The 18,266-nt window shown below is 44.2% G+C and overlaps 8 protein-coding genes across 8 annotated transcripts; 3 read left to right on the forward strand and 5 right to left on the reverse strand.

The window, feature by feature from the left end:
• Positions 1 to 187: 187 nt before the first annotated feature.
• Positions 188 to 2,175, forward strand: I203_105911 (uncharacterized protein; the record flags this gene model as incomplete). Its single annotated transcript, XM_019145059.1, has 8 exons — positions 188 to 598; positions 650 to 721; positions 788 to 1,495; positions 1,551 to 1,613; positions 1,667 to 1,689; positions 1,750 to 1,761; positions 1,815 to 1,886; positions 1,959 to 2,175. The coding sequence occupies 8 exons, from the start codon at positions 188 to 190 to the stop codon at positions 2,173 to 2,175; spliced, it is 1,578 nt and encodes a 525-aa protein (XP_019006394.1).
• A 427-nt stretch (positions 2,176 to 2,602) lies between these two features.
• Positions 2,603 to 5,048, forward strand: I203_105912 (uncharacterized protein; the record flags this gene model as incomplete). The annotated part of the gene is made up of 8 exons (XM_019145060.1): positions 2,603 to 3,040; positions 3,096 to 3,167; positions 3,247 to 3,978; positions 4,052 to 4,114; positions 4,178 to 4,200; positions 4,268 to 4,279; positions 4,339 to 4,410; positions 4,478 to 5,048. The coding sequence occupies 8 exons, from the start codon at positions 2,603 to 2,605 to the stop codon at positions 5,046 to 5,048; spliced, it is 1,983 nt and encodes a 660-aa protein (XP_019006395.1).
• A 1,334-nt stretch (positions 5,049 to 6,382) lies between these two features.
• On the reverse strand, positions 6,383 to 6,722 carry I203_105913 (uncharacterized protein; the record flags this gene model as incomplete). The annotated part of the gene is made up of 2 exons (XM_019145061.1): positions 6,383 to 6,611; positions 6,673 to 6,722. The coding sequence occupies 2 exons, from the start codon at positions 6,720 to 6,722 to the stop codon at positions 6,383 to 6,385; spliced, it is 279 nt and encodes a 92-aa protein (XP_019006396.1).
• A 717-nt stretch (positions 6,723 to 7,439) lies between these two features.
• I203_105914 (uncharacterized protein) lies at positions 7,440 to 9,610 on the reverse strand (the record flags this gene model as incomplete). Its single annotated transcript, XM_019145062.1, has 4 exons — positions 7,440 to 7,900; positions 7,967 to 8,024; positions 8,120 to 9,514; positions 9,581 to 9,610. 4 exons carry the CDS (start codon positions 9,608 to 9,610, stop codon positions 7,440 to 7,442), a joined length of 1,944 nt encoding a protein of 647 aa, XP_019006397.1.
• Positions 9,611 to 9,978: 368 nt separating this feature from the next.
• On the reverse strand, positions 9,979 to 11,771 carry I203_105915 (uncharacterized protein; the record flags this gene model as incomplete). Its single annotated transcript, XM_019145063.1, has 11 exons — positions 9,979 to 10,037; positions 10,100 to 10,214; positions 10,288 to 10,367; positions 10,430 to 10,561; positions 10,645 to 10,702; positions 10,765 to 10,790; positions 10,864 to 10,913; positions 10,988 to 11,088; positions 11,211 to 11,356; positions 11,438 to 11,629; positions 11,699 to 11,771. The coding sequence occupies 11 exons, from the start codon at positions 11,769 to 11,771 to the stop codon at positions 9,979 to 9,981; spliced, it is 1,032 nt and encodes a 343-aa protein (XP_019006398.1).
• Positions 11,772 to 12,331: 560 nt separating this feature from the next.
• Positions 12,332 to 14,337, forward strand: I203_105916 (uncharacterized protein; the record flags this gene model as incomplete). The annotated part of the gene is made up of 6 exons (XM_019145064.1): positions 12,332 to 12,751; positions 12,820 to 12,841; positions 12,924 to 13,173; positions 13,292 to 14,036; positions 14,119 to 14,166; positions 14,245 to 14,337. 6 exons carry the CDS (start codon positions 12,332 to 12,334, stop codon positions 14,335 to 14,337), a joined length of 1,578 nt encoding a protein of 525 aa, XP_019006399.1.
• A 227-nt stretch (positions 14,338 to 14,564) lies between these two features.
• On the reverse strand, positions 14,565 to 16,730 carry I203_105917 (uncharacterized protein; the record flags this gene model as incomplete). The annotated part of the gene is made up of 3 exons (XM_019145065.2): positions 14,565 to 15,936; positions 16,071 to 16,410; positions 16,661 to 16,730. The coding sequence occupies 3 exons, from the start codon at positions 16,728 to 16,730 to the stop codon at positions 14,565 to 14,567; spliced, it is 1,782 nt and encodes a 593-aa protein (XP_019006400.2).
• Positions 16,731 to 17,088: 358 nt separating this feature from the next.
• I203_105918 (uncharacterized protein) lies at positions 17,089 to 17,931 on the reverse strand (the record flags this gene model as incomplete). The annotated part of the gene is made up of 3 exons (XM_019145066.1): positions 17,089 to 17,123; positions 17,196 to 17,359; positions 17,489 to 17,931. The coding sequence occupies 3 exons, from the start codon at positions 17,929 to 17,931 to the stop codon at positions 17,089 to 17,091; spliced, it is 642 nt and encodes a 213-aa protein (XP_019006401.1).
• Between the last annotated feature and the right edge of the window lie 335 nt (positions 17,932 to 18,266).

Below are 18,266 nucleotides of genomic sequence, written 5' to 3' on the forward strand. Positions count from 1 at the left end.
ACTACTCAAGTATCAGGTAAGCTACTCCCCCTTCCCCAATAACATCATTGTCGTATTGACTGCATCCCTCTGTATGTCAAAAGTGCGTTCTGCGCCGGCAGTACATCCTCTCATAGGATCCTCACCGGTCCATCACAATGGTCTATTCGACTCGGAAAGTGATCTCACCGATCTTTCTGACATAGAGATGGATGAATGCAACCCTTCAAACCTTGAAGGAGATCCTTCTGAAGAAGATGCCAAACCCTTTCACTTCAAACGTCAAGCCTCTCCGACCTGGGACAACGATGAAGACGCTGATTCCGATTACCAAGCCAAACCCACAAAGAAGAAAGCTAAGAAGAGCTCAAACACCTCGAGATCATCTACCAGTAAAGCGAAAGCTCAAGATAAAGGCAAAGGTAAATTGAAACAGAAGAGAGGGAAGAAGATCGTAGATCCAGATGAGGAAGAGGATAAACCTAAGAAGAAAGTGGTTTTAGCCAAACAAGTTTACTGGAAAGATATTCCCAATTGGGGTGATAGAACTGATTGTCCGCTGTTACAATTGCCTGGAGATGTTTTGGATATGTGCTTTGGACTGAAAAGTGGTCTTGGTGTGAGTTGTGCTGTACGTCACGGTGAGAAGTTGAGCTAATGATTGTCATAGGTTCGAGACTATGTGGCTCTAGCCGGAGTATCAAGATACTTCAGACATCACTTCACCCCCGATATCTTCCATGTAAGTCGATCAGGAGTGTATCGCCAAGGGTGCTTGTTGCCTGGCTGATATGTGTCACCCTCATAGTCCATTTGCTGGTCCAAGGGAGTTTCTCACGTCTCTACTCTCCACACAACTGCACGTCAGATCGACAAACCCGAAACACCTTCCCTCGCCAACCACATCTTCAGTCGAAATGTGGACGATTGGAAAACAGCCAGACCAAGTAAAATTTATAATTATGGTAATCCAATCCATTACATACCTGAAGGTCCTCGAGAAGTATGGTCCGAAGCTCAATACATTGTATATAAGGAGGAACAATCGAAATGGATGGAGAATGAGCGCAAAACCCAAATTAAGAGCATCAGGGAAACCTTGGAAGAACAGATGAAAGAAGACAGAAAGAAAAAGGCTTGGGCGATCGTAGGTGCTCATAGCAGAAAGGTTTTAGCCACTGTCAAAGGACGTGAAGATGGGGAACCGGCGATAGATCGCGATGAACATGGATTACCTGTCAAGGTTAAGAAAGTCGTCGACCAGTCTGACACAACGTCGGAGAGAGCAGAGATAGAAGATCAGGTCCAGACCAACAAGAAAAAGGGAAAGAAAAGAAGCGGGAGATTGACCAACAACAAACGATGGACAGTTCCTGATACCGACACAGAGAAGGAATACGAAATTTTACCCCAACAGTACGTCAACAAGGGTGAACGGCTTATCTACGATCATTGGCCTAACGAATGGCGTTGTTTGGCGGTCAAGTGGATCAATAATAAGAGAATAAATAAGACGGTAAGCCATCCACACCTACTGTCATTTTTCAGTACTACTGACGGTATCTGTGTAGGAAGCTATGAGGGTGTACAAGGTCACCGAATCAGAATTGCTCTGCCTGAAGCATGTCCTTGTTGTATGTGACAATCCAGACTTGAGCATATACGGAGAGCTGACATTCATGGTTAGACGAACCCGATGAGTAGGAAAATGTGAGTCGACACTGTGAGATCTTGTGTAATTATTGATCTTCTTTCGCTTGGCGATTCTAGTCCTCAGCAAGCGTAAGTCAAAGCTATCCTACTTTCGTGGTTCTATCAGCTCATCGCTCGTCTAGCTTTCTGGAAGCGGCAGTCGAAGCTCTCGCCTGGCGTTCTCATGGTGGAGTTGAGGGTCACAAGCAATACATGTGAGCTAAGTCTACCTCAGATACTGTCACATCTGGAGGGTCACATGCTAACAGTGTTCCGTAATCACGTAGTCGAGCTCGTGCAATCCAAACTCAAAAACTTGCGCAAAACCGTCGAGACAGGATCGAGGAAGCTCAAAGGGATGGTACTTACGTCTACAAGCACAAGAGGAGATATGTCTCTCCATATGATTGGTGGCGCCGAGACTTTGTGTACGATTTTTACGGTTCATGCGAGTCGGATTGCGAAGCTTGTGCTAGGGAGAACGGCAGCGACTATGATTGGTGAATAGCCAAATTCGATCGCATGGAATGATCATGAATGTCGTGGTGAGACTAGCTGAGTCAGACTCAGGAGTGGGAAGGTTATATGGGATAGTTCATGTATTGTAGTATATCATGTCATGCATGTCATCAACCATGTCTTGGGGTCATGTCGTCGTGCATACATTCTCAGTCACTCGAATAGCACTGTAGATACAGTAGTAGATACAGTACGTATGGATGATGCAGCGTGGGAAAGTTGAGTCGACCTTGGTCATCACCCGTGTAGTAACTTACGCTCGGACCCATTTTGAGCCGGGTGGTCCACCCTAAACATCCCAGCATTCCTTTGATCCTTCTCATCACTCACTCTTCTCTCTCTTCTCACTCTTCTCATTCCTCTATATAACTACATGCATACTACATGAGCCCTTCTTGGCCCATCAGTCACCATGACCACGATGGACGATCCTATATCGATACCCACACTCGACTCGGTACTCTCACAGCTACCCATTGATCCATCATTGCTAGACGACAGCACACCTTGTGTACCATCGGCATCAGGCTCGATCTCACGAGAATCTTCCCCATTGTCACCCACACCAGGGCCATCCAGTGCGTCGGGAACTCGATCGACCCCTTCTACATCCATCGCAGCGAACGCAATTCAGAAGACATCTAAGAGGAAGAGGAATAGCACTGAAGAAAGGGAGAATGATGATGAGGTTATAGCCAAAAAGAAGAAAGGCAGGAAACCGTTGTTGGCCAAGAGAGTAGAATGGAGTGATATACCTGATTGGACAGGAAGGAAGGATTGCCCACTTCTGGAGCTGCCTAGAGAGATTTTGGATCTGTGTTTTGGATTGGCTGTTGATGTTGGTTTGTCTGTGAGTGAAGATGTTCCGATAATGCCCAAAAAACGTCAAGCTGACGATACCTCAGATGAGAGACTATGTATCCTTTGCTGGTGTCTGCAGACTATTCCGACATCGTATGACTGATACGGTCTTCAGAGTGAGTGCGCCTCGCTTCGTCTTATTCGTCATACCCTCACGCACAAACACTCGCTGATTATAAGACTTCACCACTATAGGAGCTGTACTGCGCTGCCGAAGGTAATGGTCGTATTCTCAAACCCTCAACTACCCATTCTCATCGTATCTTCACCAGCACCTCCTCACCGGAATGGCAGTATCCCAAGAAAGAGCGATTCGCTTATCCCTTGAAGGCCGATCACTATAAGCCCAGAGGACCTAGATCACATTGGACGGAAGCGCAGTATACAGTTTACAAAGAAGAACAGTATTTCTGGAGATCGAAGCATCGGCTTGACAAAGCTGCTCAAGAGAAACGAGATCAGGATTATAAACGAAGGATGCGCGGGAGAGTTGAAGGTGAGGAGAGGGAGCAAACTTCCGTTCAGCTCGGAGGAATGAATAGAAGGATTATCGGCAGAGTCAGAGGAAGAGAAAATGGCGAACCCCCTGTATGGAAGGATGATAATGGTAAACCCGACGAAGAATATTATCTGGAAATCAACAAGAAAGACGACGATTCATTGACTACAAAGGAACAGAAGTCATTATATACGATGCCTACCGAGGTTCCTGAATCTTTCAGCAAACGATTGAAGAAGAAGATCAAGGATGTCAGAAGGAAAACAAGAGGTGGCGTGTGGAAGACACCGGTAGAGTCTGATGATGATCATGAAGAAGATTATGACGTTCCGCAATTCACTTCTGAAGATACTTCGAAAATCATGTGGGCTAGTGAATACAGGAAGAAAGCTGTACAAGCGGCTCACTCCAAACATATTGGTAAATCCGTGAGTAAACTTTCTCATCATTATGCGTGGTTCACCTCAGACATCATTGATGTATGTAAACGAAACCACATAGGAAGCAATCAGAGAGTTCAAGATCACCGATGCTGAACTGTTGTGCTTGAAACATATGTTGGTGGTAAGTCATTTCTCATATACATTCCCACGTTGTTGTTTAATTACTGACCATTGATGCTGGTAGCCCAATTCCATGATTAAGAAAAGGTATGTGAGATTGGTTGCCCAATTCAGCGGTTGTGTGCTAACTCTGCATCATCTCACAACTATGTAGCCCCCAGCAAATGTAAGTCGGGTCAACTTTACTTGGATTTCGTCTTGAGCTAAGTCAGATTCTTGCTGCAGATTCTGGTACTCGGCCGTCGAAGCTTTAGCCTATCGCTCGCATGGAGGTCCAATCGGACACCGATTACATGTGTGAGTGAATACATCGTCGCGTGTGGTATGATCCAACACGCTGATACAATACAACCCAATCATATAGTCAACGATGGCACACTATGAATGAGAAGAACATCAGTACTCGAAGAAAGAATAAGGAGAAAGCTCTTGAAGCTGGAACTTTCATACAGAGAAAAAGGAAACATCGATTGTTACCTTCGGAATGGCATCGGGCTGTAAAAGAGGAGTCAGTTGCGTCTACAGCTACAGGTAGTTCGGGCAAAGGCAAAGGGAGAGCAGATGAGGAAGAGGATGCAGATGAAGGCGACGATGACAATGACAATGAAAAGGAGAGTGTAGGCGCGGATGGAAATGAGGATGCGCACAAAGATTACCATGCAGATGGACCGGCAAGTGAAAGTGAAGGTGACAATGAAGATCTTGATATGGATGGAAACGATGAAGACAAAGATGCGAAAGCAGATGAAAGAAAAGGTGAAGAAGCTGAAAAGGATGACGATGAAGACGGAAAAGATGAAAAGGAGAATGGTCAATGGTGTAAAGCAGGATGCAAATGTTGGAAAGACCCTTTCCCCAGATGTAGCTCTTGGAGGAACGCTTCGCATGAAATGGGCGGAAATGAGAATGATGATGAGGAAGAGGATGATGATTAGTGCGACGTGAATTGATTGATGATGGTGGTAGGGAGGATCAACTCATTGATATACTGTAGTACGATTTGATAATATGGACAGCTCATTACGATATTATGATTATTTTGTATATATGTCCCATGTATGTATATAGTGTCTTATGTGCATATCTGAATAGCCTGTTCAAGCAGAACCATCATACGTTCACCTCTATCAGCTGACATTGCTGATTGCTCGTTCGATATCCTCCACGTTGAGATATTCAATAGCCTCTGACGCACTGGCAGAATTGAGGATTTTCATTCTTTCTAGATCAGGATAAGACTTTCGGATGTGGTAACATTGATATTGATATCCATCATCAGGAGTCGACCGTCTCATTTCGACCAAGAGCCACTGATCGTTTGGTGATACTCGTTTGATGGTTAGGTCGAACCCTGATTGACAGTGTGTATGGTGGATGATATCAGACTTGAAGCTGGAGTTGGTCGTATCGGATCTTTGTTATTAAGAACATATCAGTATCACAGGGCAGAAAATGTAATGAATGATGAGAAAGCTGTAGTACAGTACCTCACGATTCAAATGCAATCTGAGGTTTAGTGTGATGCCAATTTAGAGTTCAGGATAATGTGTTACTCACTCTTGAGTATCGTTACAATTCGATAAGCTTGCTCTGAGGTCGTAATCTTTCTTAAAATCTAATATACTCTGTGCACAAGATAGACACACACTTGAGATGATCTGGGACATATCGCCAGGAGATGGTATATGCCCGCGCAGCCTCAACCAGATGTGGCGAGGCAAGGATTAATGGGTCAGAAGTCAGGACTGGACAGAATGCTATTCTCTGACTTGCTATGTTCCAGAGAAAGGTTTGATGACTCCATACCATTGAGTCACCGGAGAACCCCCACAAAAACTCTCGGATCTATACTTCCTTTGATCGAAGTGGAGAGAACTTCCGATGAAGCATGGGCCTGATTGCGGAACCTGATCATTCCAACTCTGACACCACTGCAGTGGCAGCGAATCTCAAGGTGTGTCTCCGAAGAGATCGATGCTCTCAACAAGGCGATCCACAATATGTCTGTACTGTATATAGTGAACCGAGTTTGCTCAGACACGACACATGGAAAGCGGTTCGACAAGCACAACGAAAATGACCATTGCACAGTGTCATCACTTTACAATCGTTAAAAAGTGAGGAATGGAACATATCAAAACCCAAAGAGACAGAGTGGCATTGTTGTTCCCTTCCACTACAGTATAGCACCAAGTGAAGATATGAAGTATATACACTTCCTTTCCGAACTTCTGTTCCCTAGCTCTCACAGGTATAGTATATCATCGGACTATTGCTGATGATGTATGAACCTTGCCATCGGTGTATCAGGATTCATATCAGGGTCAGATCCGCATAAATCATACCACATTTCCTGTGACCATCCATTCTGCTCATTCGTCGAGTATGCAGTATCGCTATCGGTGGTGCCTCCCGAACTTGACCTGGAATGATCTTGAGATTGAACTTGGGTCTGGTCCTCAGCGGCATTTGATGAGGAGGTACCAACCTCTTGCTTACTGTGCATCATGCAATGTCAGCATGACGCTTGATCGATGTTACATGGTTGGATATACGTACGATTGCTCTTGAGAAGAGGATGTGGTTCTGTTACCAGGACTGTAAGGCATTTTCTTCGTGTTTTTCTTGGAGTAGGTCAGTCCGTTAGTAAAGTTTAAAAAAAAGGTTCGGATCATATTAAGCTTGATAGCTATCTGATCGAAACGCTTTATATACGATTCAAATCACGTACAATATCATGATACGTTGATACCGATACTCACGTATCTACGTATTTTCGACAGTTCGAAAAAGGATCAATTTCCGAATTTGAGAAGTTTAGAGATGGGCAGTGCCTTTCTCCACTCGTACTATACAGCCTCACCGTCAAAGGATGTGAGAATCACAATCCCAAGTCAAAGTCAGAAGTGTAACGTTGACTGTATTTCAATGGAGCTAGCCTAAAAGGATATCGATCTCGAATTCGGATCGATCCAACATTCGTTATCCAATATCCGAGATATACCGAGTCAGGAGAAGGAGTAATTCAAAGTCTAGACTTTTCGATGGGACCTTTTCGCACGAATCATTGTCGACCGAAGTGCATCAAAGATATTTGTCTCTTTTACATATACACATCTAAAAGTACAGAGTAGTACACATAGTCTGAGACGACAACAACATCTAAGCATTATATTTTGATCTTTTATTTGTATATTCTTCTAGCGGATCGTGCCCGGTACCATTATATTGTCCAATTCTGAGCCCTCGCATCTTTGATCGTTTTACGAAATCAAGATGTTCCGAATCGCATTGACGAATCGGTAGATCGGTTTGGATTCCGTTCGTTATATGACATTATCCACTTCTTCTCTCGAAGATTCACCCACATACTCATCATTCTCATGTTCATTCGGAGTGACCGAATCCACACTCATATCTCCATCCTCATGCTCCTGTTCTTTCAATCTATTCTGTTCTACTTCCATCCACCCTAACACTCTTCCTTGTCCAATCTTGACCTCCTCTTTCCCCACTTGTACGGCAGTTTCGGCACGTCTCTTCATGTTGCCTACCAAGTCCGCTATCTTATCCCATCTAGCTTCTAATTGCGGATCAGCCATCTCTTCGTCAAAGTATGCTCCTTCTGGATCCAAATCTTCCTCAAACGAATCGGTAGTAGGTGATAGTAGGCCTAGAGAGGACGAGGGGTTTAATGAAGACAATGTAGGTAAAGTATGCCCATTTATTGATTCTCTCAACATTCGACGTAGCTTGAGGATTTCTGTGCGCTGTTTGGATTTGGTAGCTGTTCCGAGGAAGGGCACTGTTAGCTTATCTTGTGGGAGCCTAAAGGCAAGGATATACTACTCACCTTCGAGTGTCTTGTTGATCGCTAGCAAACTTGCATTTGATATCTCCAGATCGGCAATCTGAAGCGGTGTGTGTCAGTAAGCATACTCAATTGGGGAGGGAGACAAAGTGTATAAACTGCCTCCAAGCAGATCTCCCAAGGTAAATTACTAACCTTACGATTAACCTTTGCCTCCTCCGCGTCTGCACCCAGAACCACATCCATATCCTGATCACCTATTTTCACTTCACCCAATCTCACTTCTACATCATCAACCGCCGTTGCCCCACTAAGTCTGTCTCTACTTTCATCTTTCCTCATTTCCATCAATGGACCACTCATATCACTGCTTGTTCCACTGAACTTCCTGAGCCCGCCAGCACCCTGGCTCGAGGTGGTTCTTGACAATTCTTCCGATGATCGTCCGGGGGTCATGGCAGGTAATGCGACAGTACGCAGTTCGGGGCTGGTGGGGGGTCGAGGGAGTGAGGGCGGGGGTGCGCCATGAGGATGATACGGTAATTTCGTCTTAGGATGTACATGTATACTATTTCCATGTGAGGTGTGGTGATGCGGAGGAGAAGACGACGGTACAGGCGACGTTGGGGCGGATGCAGTGGGGTGTTGAAATATGTATGCTAGAGCATGTTGAGCTGAGGTAAGTGTTTGAGTCAGGACTTTAGGTGAACGACGAGAAGGTGAGGATCGATTGGAAGATATCTCAATTTGATCACCGGCTGAATCTGCCAATCTCTCTGGACTGGTATTGCTATCCCTCCATGTAGATTGTAAGATTCTCAATCCTCCTTCGTCCATACCTAACCCTGTCAGATTATATCCTCCATCGGCAGGGGTGGATATGATGTTGGGTATAGGCGATTGCTGGATTGGTCCAGGCGGTGGAGTTTGAATACTGGGTGAAGGTGCAGTTGATTTAGGGTGAGCGTATGATGTTGGTGTGGCATCTTGCGTAGGTATAGAGTGAGCAGTCGTAGAGGTACGATGGACGGGCGTTATGGATGATTCAGACTTTTGTATGGGTTGGATAGGAGTCGAAGGCGTTATGATATTTGCAGTTCCGGAAGTTCTAACTGTGGCTATGGGAGCTCCACCCGCTGTACTTCTCAGCGAGAGTGTTCTCGTCCTTGATGCGTTCACCTCAGTGTTATTTCGCCTCAGTTCAGGAGTACGAGGTGAGCTATGCCCATCTACTACCGATTTGGTCGCTCTAATCTTCGCTATGGGCGTCCCATCTTTTGGAGTAAGCCCCACGACTGATCGAGGGGGAAGTGTTGAGCTGATTGGGGTTCTAGGTGTTCTCGTGGTCACTCGAGGATGGGTAGTGGTGTTGGAAGATTGGGATGTAGGTGCAGGAGATCTAGCTCTAGAAACGGGTGTCGAACGTAGAGATAGTGCTGATGGGGTTGAGCGTAATGAAGGTCTTTCAGAGGAAGCGGGCGATGATGTTGAGATTGATGAAGGGGTTACATGGGCCCGTACTCTTCCTGAAGCAGCTGAGCTGGATGAGATCGGCGATGGTGAAGGCGCAAGGGATATCTGAGATGCGACCTATGAAGGTGCTCAAACAATGATTGATCAGTAAGAATTGGGATTTTATGTTGTGTAGAGACATACCTTGCGCCGAGGTTTGACTGGATCAGTCATGATGTGCTTGATCTCATCGAGAGAGTTGAAAGGGGCAGGAAGCGATTGGACTCCGATCGAACTGGTCCTACATGTATCTGGATGAGGTCCTGATGGGTGAGAATGGTAAGCGGGATGTGAAGCATGCTATGTCATCAGTGCAAGTATAAGTATGCTTTTGGGTTTTCTGACATCTGATGCAATTTGGCGACCTTTCAACTTGATGTCACAAACAAATAATCCGGATCAGGCACCACATGTCTCGGATTACAATCTCATTCTAATCCCATTACAATCTCATTACAGTTTGTCCAGTACGGCACTACAACCGAGTTGTAATTGACATTACCAAAATGAGTCATGTGCACGATGCGATACAACAAAACAGTCTATATACGTGCATCCGTATCATAGTGATCCAAGAACCAGTCCACAGACACTTTGAGCGCTATCGCACAAGACAGCATATCAGCACAATACCATGTTGGTCAAGAAGAACTCCCCTCTTACCTAATTTAAAAGGTGTAAATTCATATTCTCCAGCACCACTCTCCGTCATCAACCTCGTCAATTTAGCATTACTCGCAGGTTTCCTAAACTGTCCGTCTGCCTTGGATGTATCATACTATGAATATAATGGATGTCAGCGTCAGCTACCGCCAACTCCATTAGATCAGATAGCAGGTTGACAGACTTACCTCAACAGGTCCTTTGAAATGCATAGCTTCTATGATGGCATCCGCCACGTCTTTTATCGATACTTCATCATCTTCAGCGACTATGAGCCAAGCAACCTTGTCAGAGCTGAACCATTTTCATGGTGAGAACCAGGGGGCATACCACTCAATATCACCGGGTCGATCTCCTTATATTCCCGAAGGACCCATATGAAGAGCTTCGCTAGATCTCGAGAATAGATAAATTGTCGGAGTGGTTCTCCTGATCCAAATACAGTGAAAGGAGTATTATTCTCTGTAAAAGATATTAGTAAATCAACACTTCGCAATGGCAGCTACCAGTTTAATGATTGTGAAATAATCCCATGGATTACTTACTTTTCGCCAGATAACATTTATGTATCAATCCCGGTATCACATGTGCGCTTTCCAGATTCTAATATCAATCAGCTACAGGTCATGTCTTGCTGCGTCATGATCTGCGAACTTTTTTCTCACATAGTTGTCACCGGGACCGAAAACGTCTAGATATATCGGATGATCAGCATCTACGTCCAAGTCCATATCCGTACTAGGTTTGAGGGGTTTTGGACCTACTAGTCGGTATAATGCTCGTGAACAGATCACCAAATTGATCGTGATAAGCACTAGATTATCGACCATCAACGTTGTGCTCAGTTCCATCGTCTGGAATTCTGTGGAAAGGGAGAAGGGAACTGACTGATTTTGGATGTCTATCAATCGCTTGGCATGGGAATATCCGAAATTTGATGAATGCGGTGGACCCAGGTGTATCTTCTCTTCCGTAAGGGGGTATTCTACCTGCACATTGAAATGTTCATCAACAATGTTACAGCAAAACTGATGAATGACGATCTAACCACTCCATTCCGGAGTGAGAGATTGTATTCGTGAGGTTGAAGATTCGGGTGTCCTAAACTCACCTTATCAGGAAATACACAAGTTGACAGACATGACACGACCTTTCTCACTTTCATCTCATGTGATACTTGCAATATACTATCGTTCATGAGTAGATTATCACGCAGGAATGTGTGTTGAGAAGACATATTGGCGAACAGACCCCCAACTTTAAATCTATCAGCTTGTGCTTGTGGGTCTCATGCTGATCATATGAGAGGTTGTCAATAGTCGTGAAGGCTCTACTCACCTTTAGCAGCAAGATGTATAACTTCCCTTGGCCTATACTTTCCAAATACCTCCCTGGTCTGCTGAATATCCCTCAAATCGCATTCTGAAGACGAAAGGAACACCCATTCTTCATCCTTTCTCCTTCCATATGGACTGTCGATGGGTTCGTTGTCGATCAAATACTTGAGAGCAGATCCTACCAAGCCGGAGCCTGACCAAGGAATGTATCAACAGGACACATCAAAAGTTTGAAGCTGTGTATGAAACAAACGAAGCTTACCTCCCGTCACCAGAACAACACTTATCGAAGTTGCTGACACAGGTGTAGGTGGTAAGTCGCCTATGGTACTCATCCCTCAAAATTAGTGACTGAGCTCTATGTATGTACAGTATATACAAGATATCGTTGATGATATATATAAGATAACTACTGTCCATTTCGAGCTTTCTACGTGCGTGAAAGATTTACCTTCCCGAGACAGTCAAAGTGGAGGATAGTAACCGTCCATCGTCATCAGGCACGGGAAACATCCGACCCAAAAGGAGTGTGGATGGTGTAGATTGTGGCTATTTGGCTATTCGATGAAGAGAATGTTCGAAGGTAGACTAGTGGGAGATACCTGGCCCAACACGACACATGCACTGAAGAACGCGCGTCGAGATAAATAAATATTGATATATCTTCCGTGAAACAGAATAGTCAGACGGGCGATCAATGCGTATGTGACACATCATACAATAATCATAATCACAAAGTGGCACCAGGAGTTACTACCGTTGTCGTTCGGAGAGCATTTTTCTGTTCTAACAGTTACTTTCTGCGTTGGTCTCTTCTTGACGTTTTTTAAATCAAGTTCTACAAATTTTCTGGTACCTGGTCACTTGATCTTCTTGCAAGAGATTTCCGAACAAGATGTCTCACAGTGATACCCACCCTCAATCATCTTCTTGCAAGGACTCTCAGCTCTTCCCGACTTCCCCTCCACTCCCCCCTCTTCCAACAGAAGAAGAATTGTCCCCATATAAGACGTATTACTCGCAATTATCCCCTCGTACTCATAAACCATATAATCTCTTGTACAGTCCAGATCACGACAAATTGCAAGAGTCTATCATAGGCTCATGGCGATCTTCTGAGCCTTCCCAAGAACGCAAGAGGAATATGGAAGACTTACGTGTCCTTCTGACCAATGCAATTAACGAAACCTTCCATCCTGAGCTGATAGACGCTCTCAATGGAGAGAATAAAAGAAGATTTGAGGTTGAGATTGTCGGGAGCAGTAGTTGGGGAGGGGAAATAGATAATTCGACGGATGTGGACTTGTGTATCGTTGTGAGTACCTCCATCTGCCAAAGTGATCATGGAATAATCGAGACTAAAATGACCCTTACCGGACGTAGGATTCAGCATTGCCTAGAGGATGTAGGTCACCTTTGCCTTCACGGTATTGAGAAACATTGGGAAAAGATAGCTACTAAATGAGAATTCAACGTATTGTATCCAGACGAGCCTTCCATGTGGCTTCAATCACCTTCAAGCACCAAAATCGAATCCAACACCCAAGCAAGACAAGGGCGATACGAATCATCGCAGAATTTACCGAAGTGCTATTCGCTGAAAGCGCTTTCGGACTGTATTGAGAAAGTAGGTATGACACATACCAAGCGACATCCCCTGCCTTTACCATTGGTTAAATTCGTCGATCCGGAAAGAAAGTTGGGTTGTGATTTACAATGTAATGATTTGGCTGGATTGTAAGTTTATGTTCTATCATCGTCGACCTGTCTTGCCTTGTAATTTCCAGGTGTATACAGTACAGACTGTATATGCGATACTTATGCCATGGCTGAGACATGATTATTATCATTCAAGGTACAATTGTTCCCTCATTCTCGCTTATTGCCAAACCTCTCCCTACGTCCTCCGACCCCTAATTTACACAATCAAGAAATGGTACAAATACATCTCAGGTAAAGATCCCAAATTATCCAACCGTCAGAACAAATTCAAATTATCTTCGTATTGCCTTTCACTCATTTGTATAGGGTATTTACAACATATCGGACAATTACCTAATCTCCAAGAAGACGTCATTGCGAGAAGGTACGATACGATTGAAGAGATGATGAAAGACGATGAGTTGATTTGGGGCGAGTGGGGTAGAACACAGGGAAGAGCCTTTCACACGTCATTTTCCAATAAGCCAAAAGAAAGTTGGAAGGTTCGAGATACCAAGATGGCCGTGGCAGAAGTTATCAGAGGGTTCTTTCAATACTTTGCTCAAGATACAATCGATACCAAATCAGAGTCAACATATGCTGAGAGTTCCGACCACTTTAACCCTATCACACATATCATATCACCACTGAATGGAGGTATCATCCCCCGTACGCTGATATACAACGACAAGATCTACGCGAATCTCGAAAAAGATCAAATGACTTATCTGAAGGGGAAAGGGTACGATCCCTTTCAGATCAGTCTGATAATGCAACATTACCGAATGGCCAAATCGCTCCAGATGGAGATGAGGATGGGTAAAGGTGATGGGGGAATACAATCTTATGAATGGTGTGAAAGGAAACTGGTCGTTCAAGATCCATTTAGATGGATGAAAGTATGTTGTTTTGCTTCACACAGGGAGCTGAGATCGGGAAATAGGAAATGCTGTAGCTAATTGATAGATTATTGGGATGTAGAATCAAGCCAGTGGGATGAGGGAGGAGGTCTGTGATGGCTTTTTTGATGTAAGTTCTGATCTAATTGTAACACATACAATGTAGGGGACCTAGCCGATTGACGGGAGCTTGATGTGTGTGCTGTAGTGTATCAAGCGGACACATCGAAAGTTGGAAGAATTAGGAAAGAAAGCGACGATTGAAGATATTCTGACCATCGATATGGATGCAATTAAGTAATTGTGTGTCAATGAATCTTGGGATGTACACATATCACATGATGTATCAACCATTGGACAACGAATTTATCATCTGTGTTATTGATATGCATTGACACTACGAATTACATTGAGCACGTTGGTGGCGTAGGATATATAACGGTTGAATTGGGAAGCATGTACTATACTATTAATACTCTATATACAACTCTGACATCGAAATCCTTACTATGACCCCTCTCGATGATCTCACGTACTAACTTCGACATTTCCCCCACTTCTGCCATCCATCGCACTTCCATCCCCTAGAGCAGAATAAACTGCACTCTGACCCTCAACCGAATCACCATTTTGGTCAACCAACAAATCTGAATATCCGGTATAACTAACTTGATCCGATACACTATTCGCCTCCCCAATGGACCCATTCCTGTTGATAGTTGCTAAATCATATTCACCTTTCCAGAACTCTTCAGGTAATTCCCCAAAATCATCAAACACCTCATCCCAGTCTACTCTAGGTTCATCTCCCTCTTCTTCGTCTTCGTCATCTGGGTCTATCTGACTGCTATTGAAATTACGTTGACTCCTTTCCCTCTCCTTTTCTTCTTTGATCTGTCTTTTGATCACTTCACTGGTCGTGTCAATCTTCTTATAACTTTCATTCAAGGTATGTACGCCAGTGGAGGTAATAACGTAATCGATCGTACTTGCCGCCGAGAAAGGTGAGAAAACCACATGTAATCTTCTGATCAACGTAGGTTTGATATCTTCCTCTTCATCCTTTACTAATTCATCTTTATCTTGGTGATTTTCAACTTTCCTTCTCTTGTGCGAAGTGAGATCACGTTGATCAACCAGCCTTCTCCTTGCCGTCCTACTCAACATGATCCTAACATTCACTGCGTTCGCCCAGACTATCCCCAATGAAGCTTCTTTCTTTAACGTATCACTCTCTCCGGAGAACCACCTAGATTGAGTCTTGTAAATCATCGCTATATCATCCGGATTATCATTGACATTGACAGTACCAGTGAAAGGCTGCGTTTGCATAAATGAAGATGTAGGTTGAGAATACGATACCGGTGTAGGTTTTTGGAATACATCTGATACTTGATTGATAACTAGTATCGATAGATCGTATTTTACAGCTAAAGCTTTGAGGACGTCGGCGACTATACATAGATGTTTTGATCTTTCCGTGAGAGATAAAGCATTAGGTGCAGTGGGTCTTTCGTAATCGCTCGATCCTCCTCTGAGCAACGCAGTGATGGAATCCAATATAATAAGTCGAATAGGTAGTTGATTACTTGTTGAGCTGTTAGGGTTGAGACGGGATTCAAGTATAGCTGGGACGGCGTAGTTTAAAGCATGTTCCAGTGCATCCACATCTCCCACCCTATTAGTCAATATGTTATCCAACAGGTTCTTTACCCTTCCTTCTGGACCAAACTCGTATGGTTCATGAGTTGACAGAAGATATTTACCCAGTTGAACTAATCGGTCGGTGGATATTTCTCTTTCGGAAGTGAGAATGAGCGAACCGCCGGGCGAGGATGTGAGAGAGGGAAGTTGGAAGGTTAGGGCAAGGTGGAGAGCGAGGTGAGATTTCCCAGCGGCGCTATGGGTCGTAGAAACAACCAATAATCAGTATACGGATGATGATCAAGTCTGACCTATGATTGAAGAGAGGGGGACAGAATGATATAGTGGGACGACAATACAGATTAGACATAGTATTACTTCCAGACTCACCTCTCACCGGTGATCTCATAAAGACAACCTCCTCTGATTCCCCCTCCTAGTACCTGATCCAGACCCGCATCACCAGTTGACACCCATTTAGCTCGTCCTTTCCCTTTTCCCTTTTTATTTGTATCTATATCATCATCCTCATCAACGTCCAGAGGTAATCTCGAAGGGCCAATACCAGTTTTCCGCTCCTGATCGTATATCTCATCTAATCTCTTCGTGGAAGGTGCGATCGCGTGACTGACTTGTCGTACGTATGACTGAGCGATAGGTATCTTCACTTTGAGCAGGTCTGATAATCTAGGTAAGGGCGTTAAGAGGATTGATGAAGTGGAGAGGGATGCTATTGTGGGGGGTTCGTAGGTCGTAGTGGATTCGGTATAGTGCAGGTAGGGTTCGATCATTTCGAATGGGTGAGGGTGAGTGTAGGTGACAAATGATAGATGAGTGTGAAAGGGTAGACAAATGGTGTAAAGAAGGAAAAAGGTGATGTGGTGAGAGAGAGTGAAAGGTGGTAGATATATAGACGGATAGTTGGTACGGTTGACGTCAGCACGATAGTATCCCAACACACAAAAACATCCCAAACTCACCTCGATTGGCAGCATCAATCAGTTCTTTCGATACATCCAGCTCATCTATTGGTGGTATGATGAATGACATCTAGTGGCAAGATGGGTATGTGGGTATGCAAGAAGGGGGTATATGGTATGCTAGGCATGCAAAGGGCTTTCAAGCATGTCATACAACGAGTAGAGCGGTGAGAGGGTAAGAGTAATGACAATGTTCGTCCGAATCTCGAAGGTCATACGCGTCACGTCTTTCTATCTGGACCGGGGTGAGGTGAGAGTGAGTGGCAAAATTGCTATGGTAGTGGGTAGTAGGGCGTCAGTCTCGCCAGGATGATATGAATGATGCATGAGCTAAGTTCAAACGTTGTCTAGAAAGATGTCTGTTCTATTGGTAATTTCCATCAGGGGGAGGTATGATATATAAATAGTAAATCACCACGATACATTATTTACGTATCTTTTTCCACATCAATCAGATTCCAAACTACATTATTGCAAACGAGCGTCTCAGCAATATATCCACTATATACTAGGACAAAAAGAAACTGGAGCTCACTCTGATTGATCTTTGATCCACCGGAATCAGGTCCATCCCCACAATATTCCGTCCTGACATATGACCCACCTTTATCATCGATGGTCTCGCCGAGGCAAAATGTGGCTTTGGTGGGATCGGTAGGTGGTCGAAGGGAGATTCGTTGATCGGAATCTATCATCCATCTTATACCGAGTAAAATGAACTCTCAGTCAGCTGACTTGATACATGATGGGTTTATGTTGTTCTTCCTTGTACTGGATTTGTAATGCAGAGGTAGAAGTAACTCAACAGTGATGAAATCATGAACTCACTTCTGTCCCATACGTTGTTCATCAGGCATAGCCAAGACAGTCTGATTAGTTTGATTCCCATATTTCCCACCATCCAATATCGGCAGTTCATTACATTCTCCACAAACTACTTCTCCAGGCTGTTGGTCGAAATCGAACGGCACAACCCATACAGTAGAATAAGTACAATTTTGCACGAATGTCAGTTCAGGCTGAGCGTACCCATCTGAATCCATTATAGCCGATAGGCACTTGGTGGTATTGTGATTCAATTGTAATCTTACCGATTTAGTTTTGTTGGTATCAGTTCCTTCGGATATTCCCGTAGTGCTGGAGTTGGTTGAAGAGGTCGCCGTAGTATTGGTACTGGGTGTAGCGGTAGTCGTGTTGATACTCAAAGCAGCGGCCGCTGAGGCTAGTAATGGCATAAGGGGTATTGCGAGGAAACTTTTGCTGGATAACATACTTGAATTCGATATCTCTTGTGCACTCTTGTGCTATAGTAGCAATATGATGATAAATGTTTCTTTATCGACCGTTTTTACAGGTAGTGACAATCAGTAAACTCTCAAAGTAGCATTTCGATGTCGACATCAATCCCCCCTTTCTCTTCCTTTCATCACCCAACATCCATTCAACGGTCAAATGCAGTCATCACAAGGACGGCAAGGGTCGTTCTGACTTTTGAACTTTGTTCTATAGTTACCCTCTGCCTTGCCTGTATTTGATATTTGGCGTAACATATCACCAGTCCAAATCCCTTTCTCCCGCCTTTCATCCTTTCAGCGGTCTCATATGC

This window comes from Kwoniella mangroviensis (genome assembly GCF_000507465.2).
Source record: "Kwoniella mangroviensis CBS 8507 chromosome 1 map unlocalized Ctg02, whole genome shotgun sequence".
Classification (NCBI taxonomy): domain Eukaryota; kingdom Fungi; phylum Basidiomycota; class Tremellomycetes; order Tremellales; family Cryptococcaceae; genus Kwoniella; species Kwoniella mangrovensis.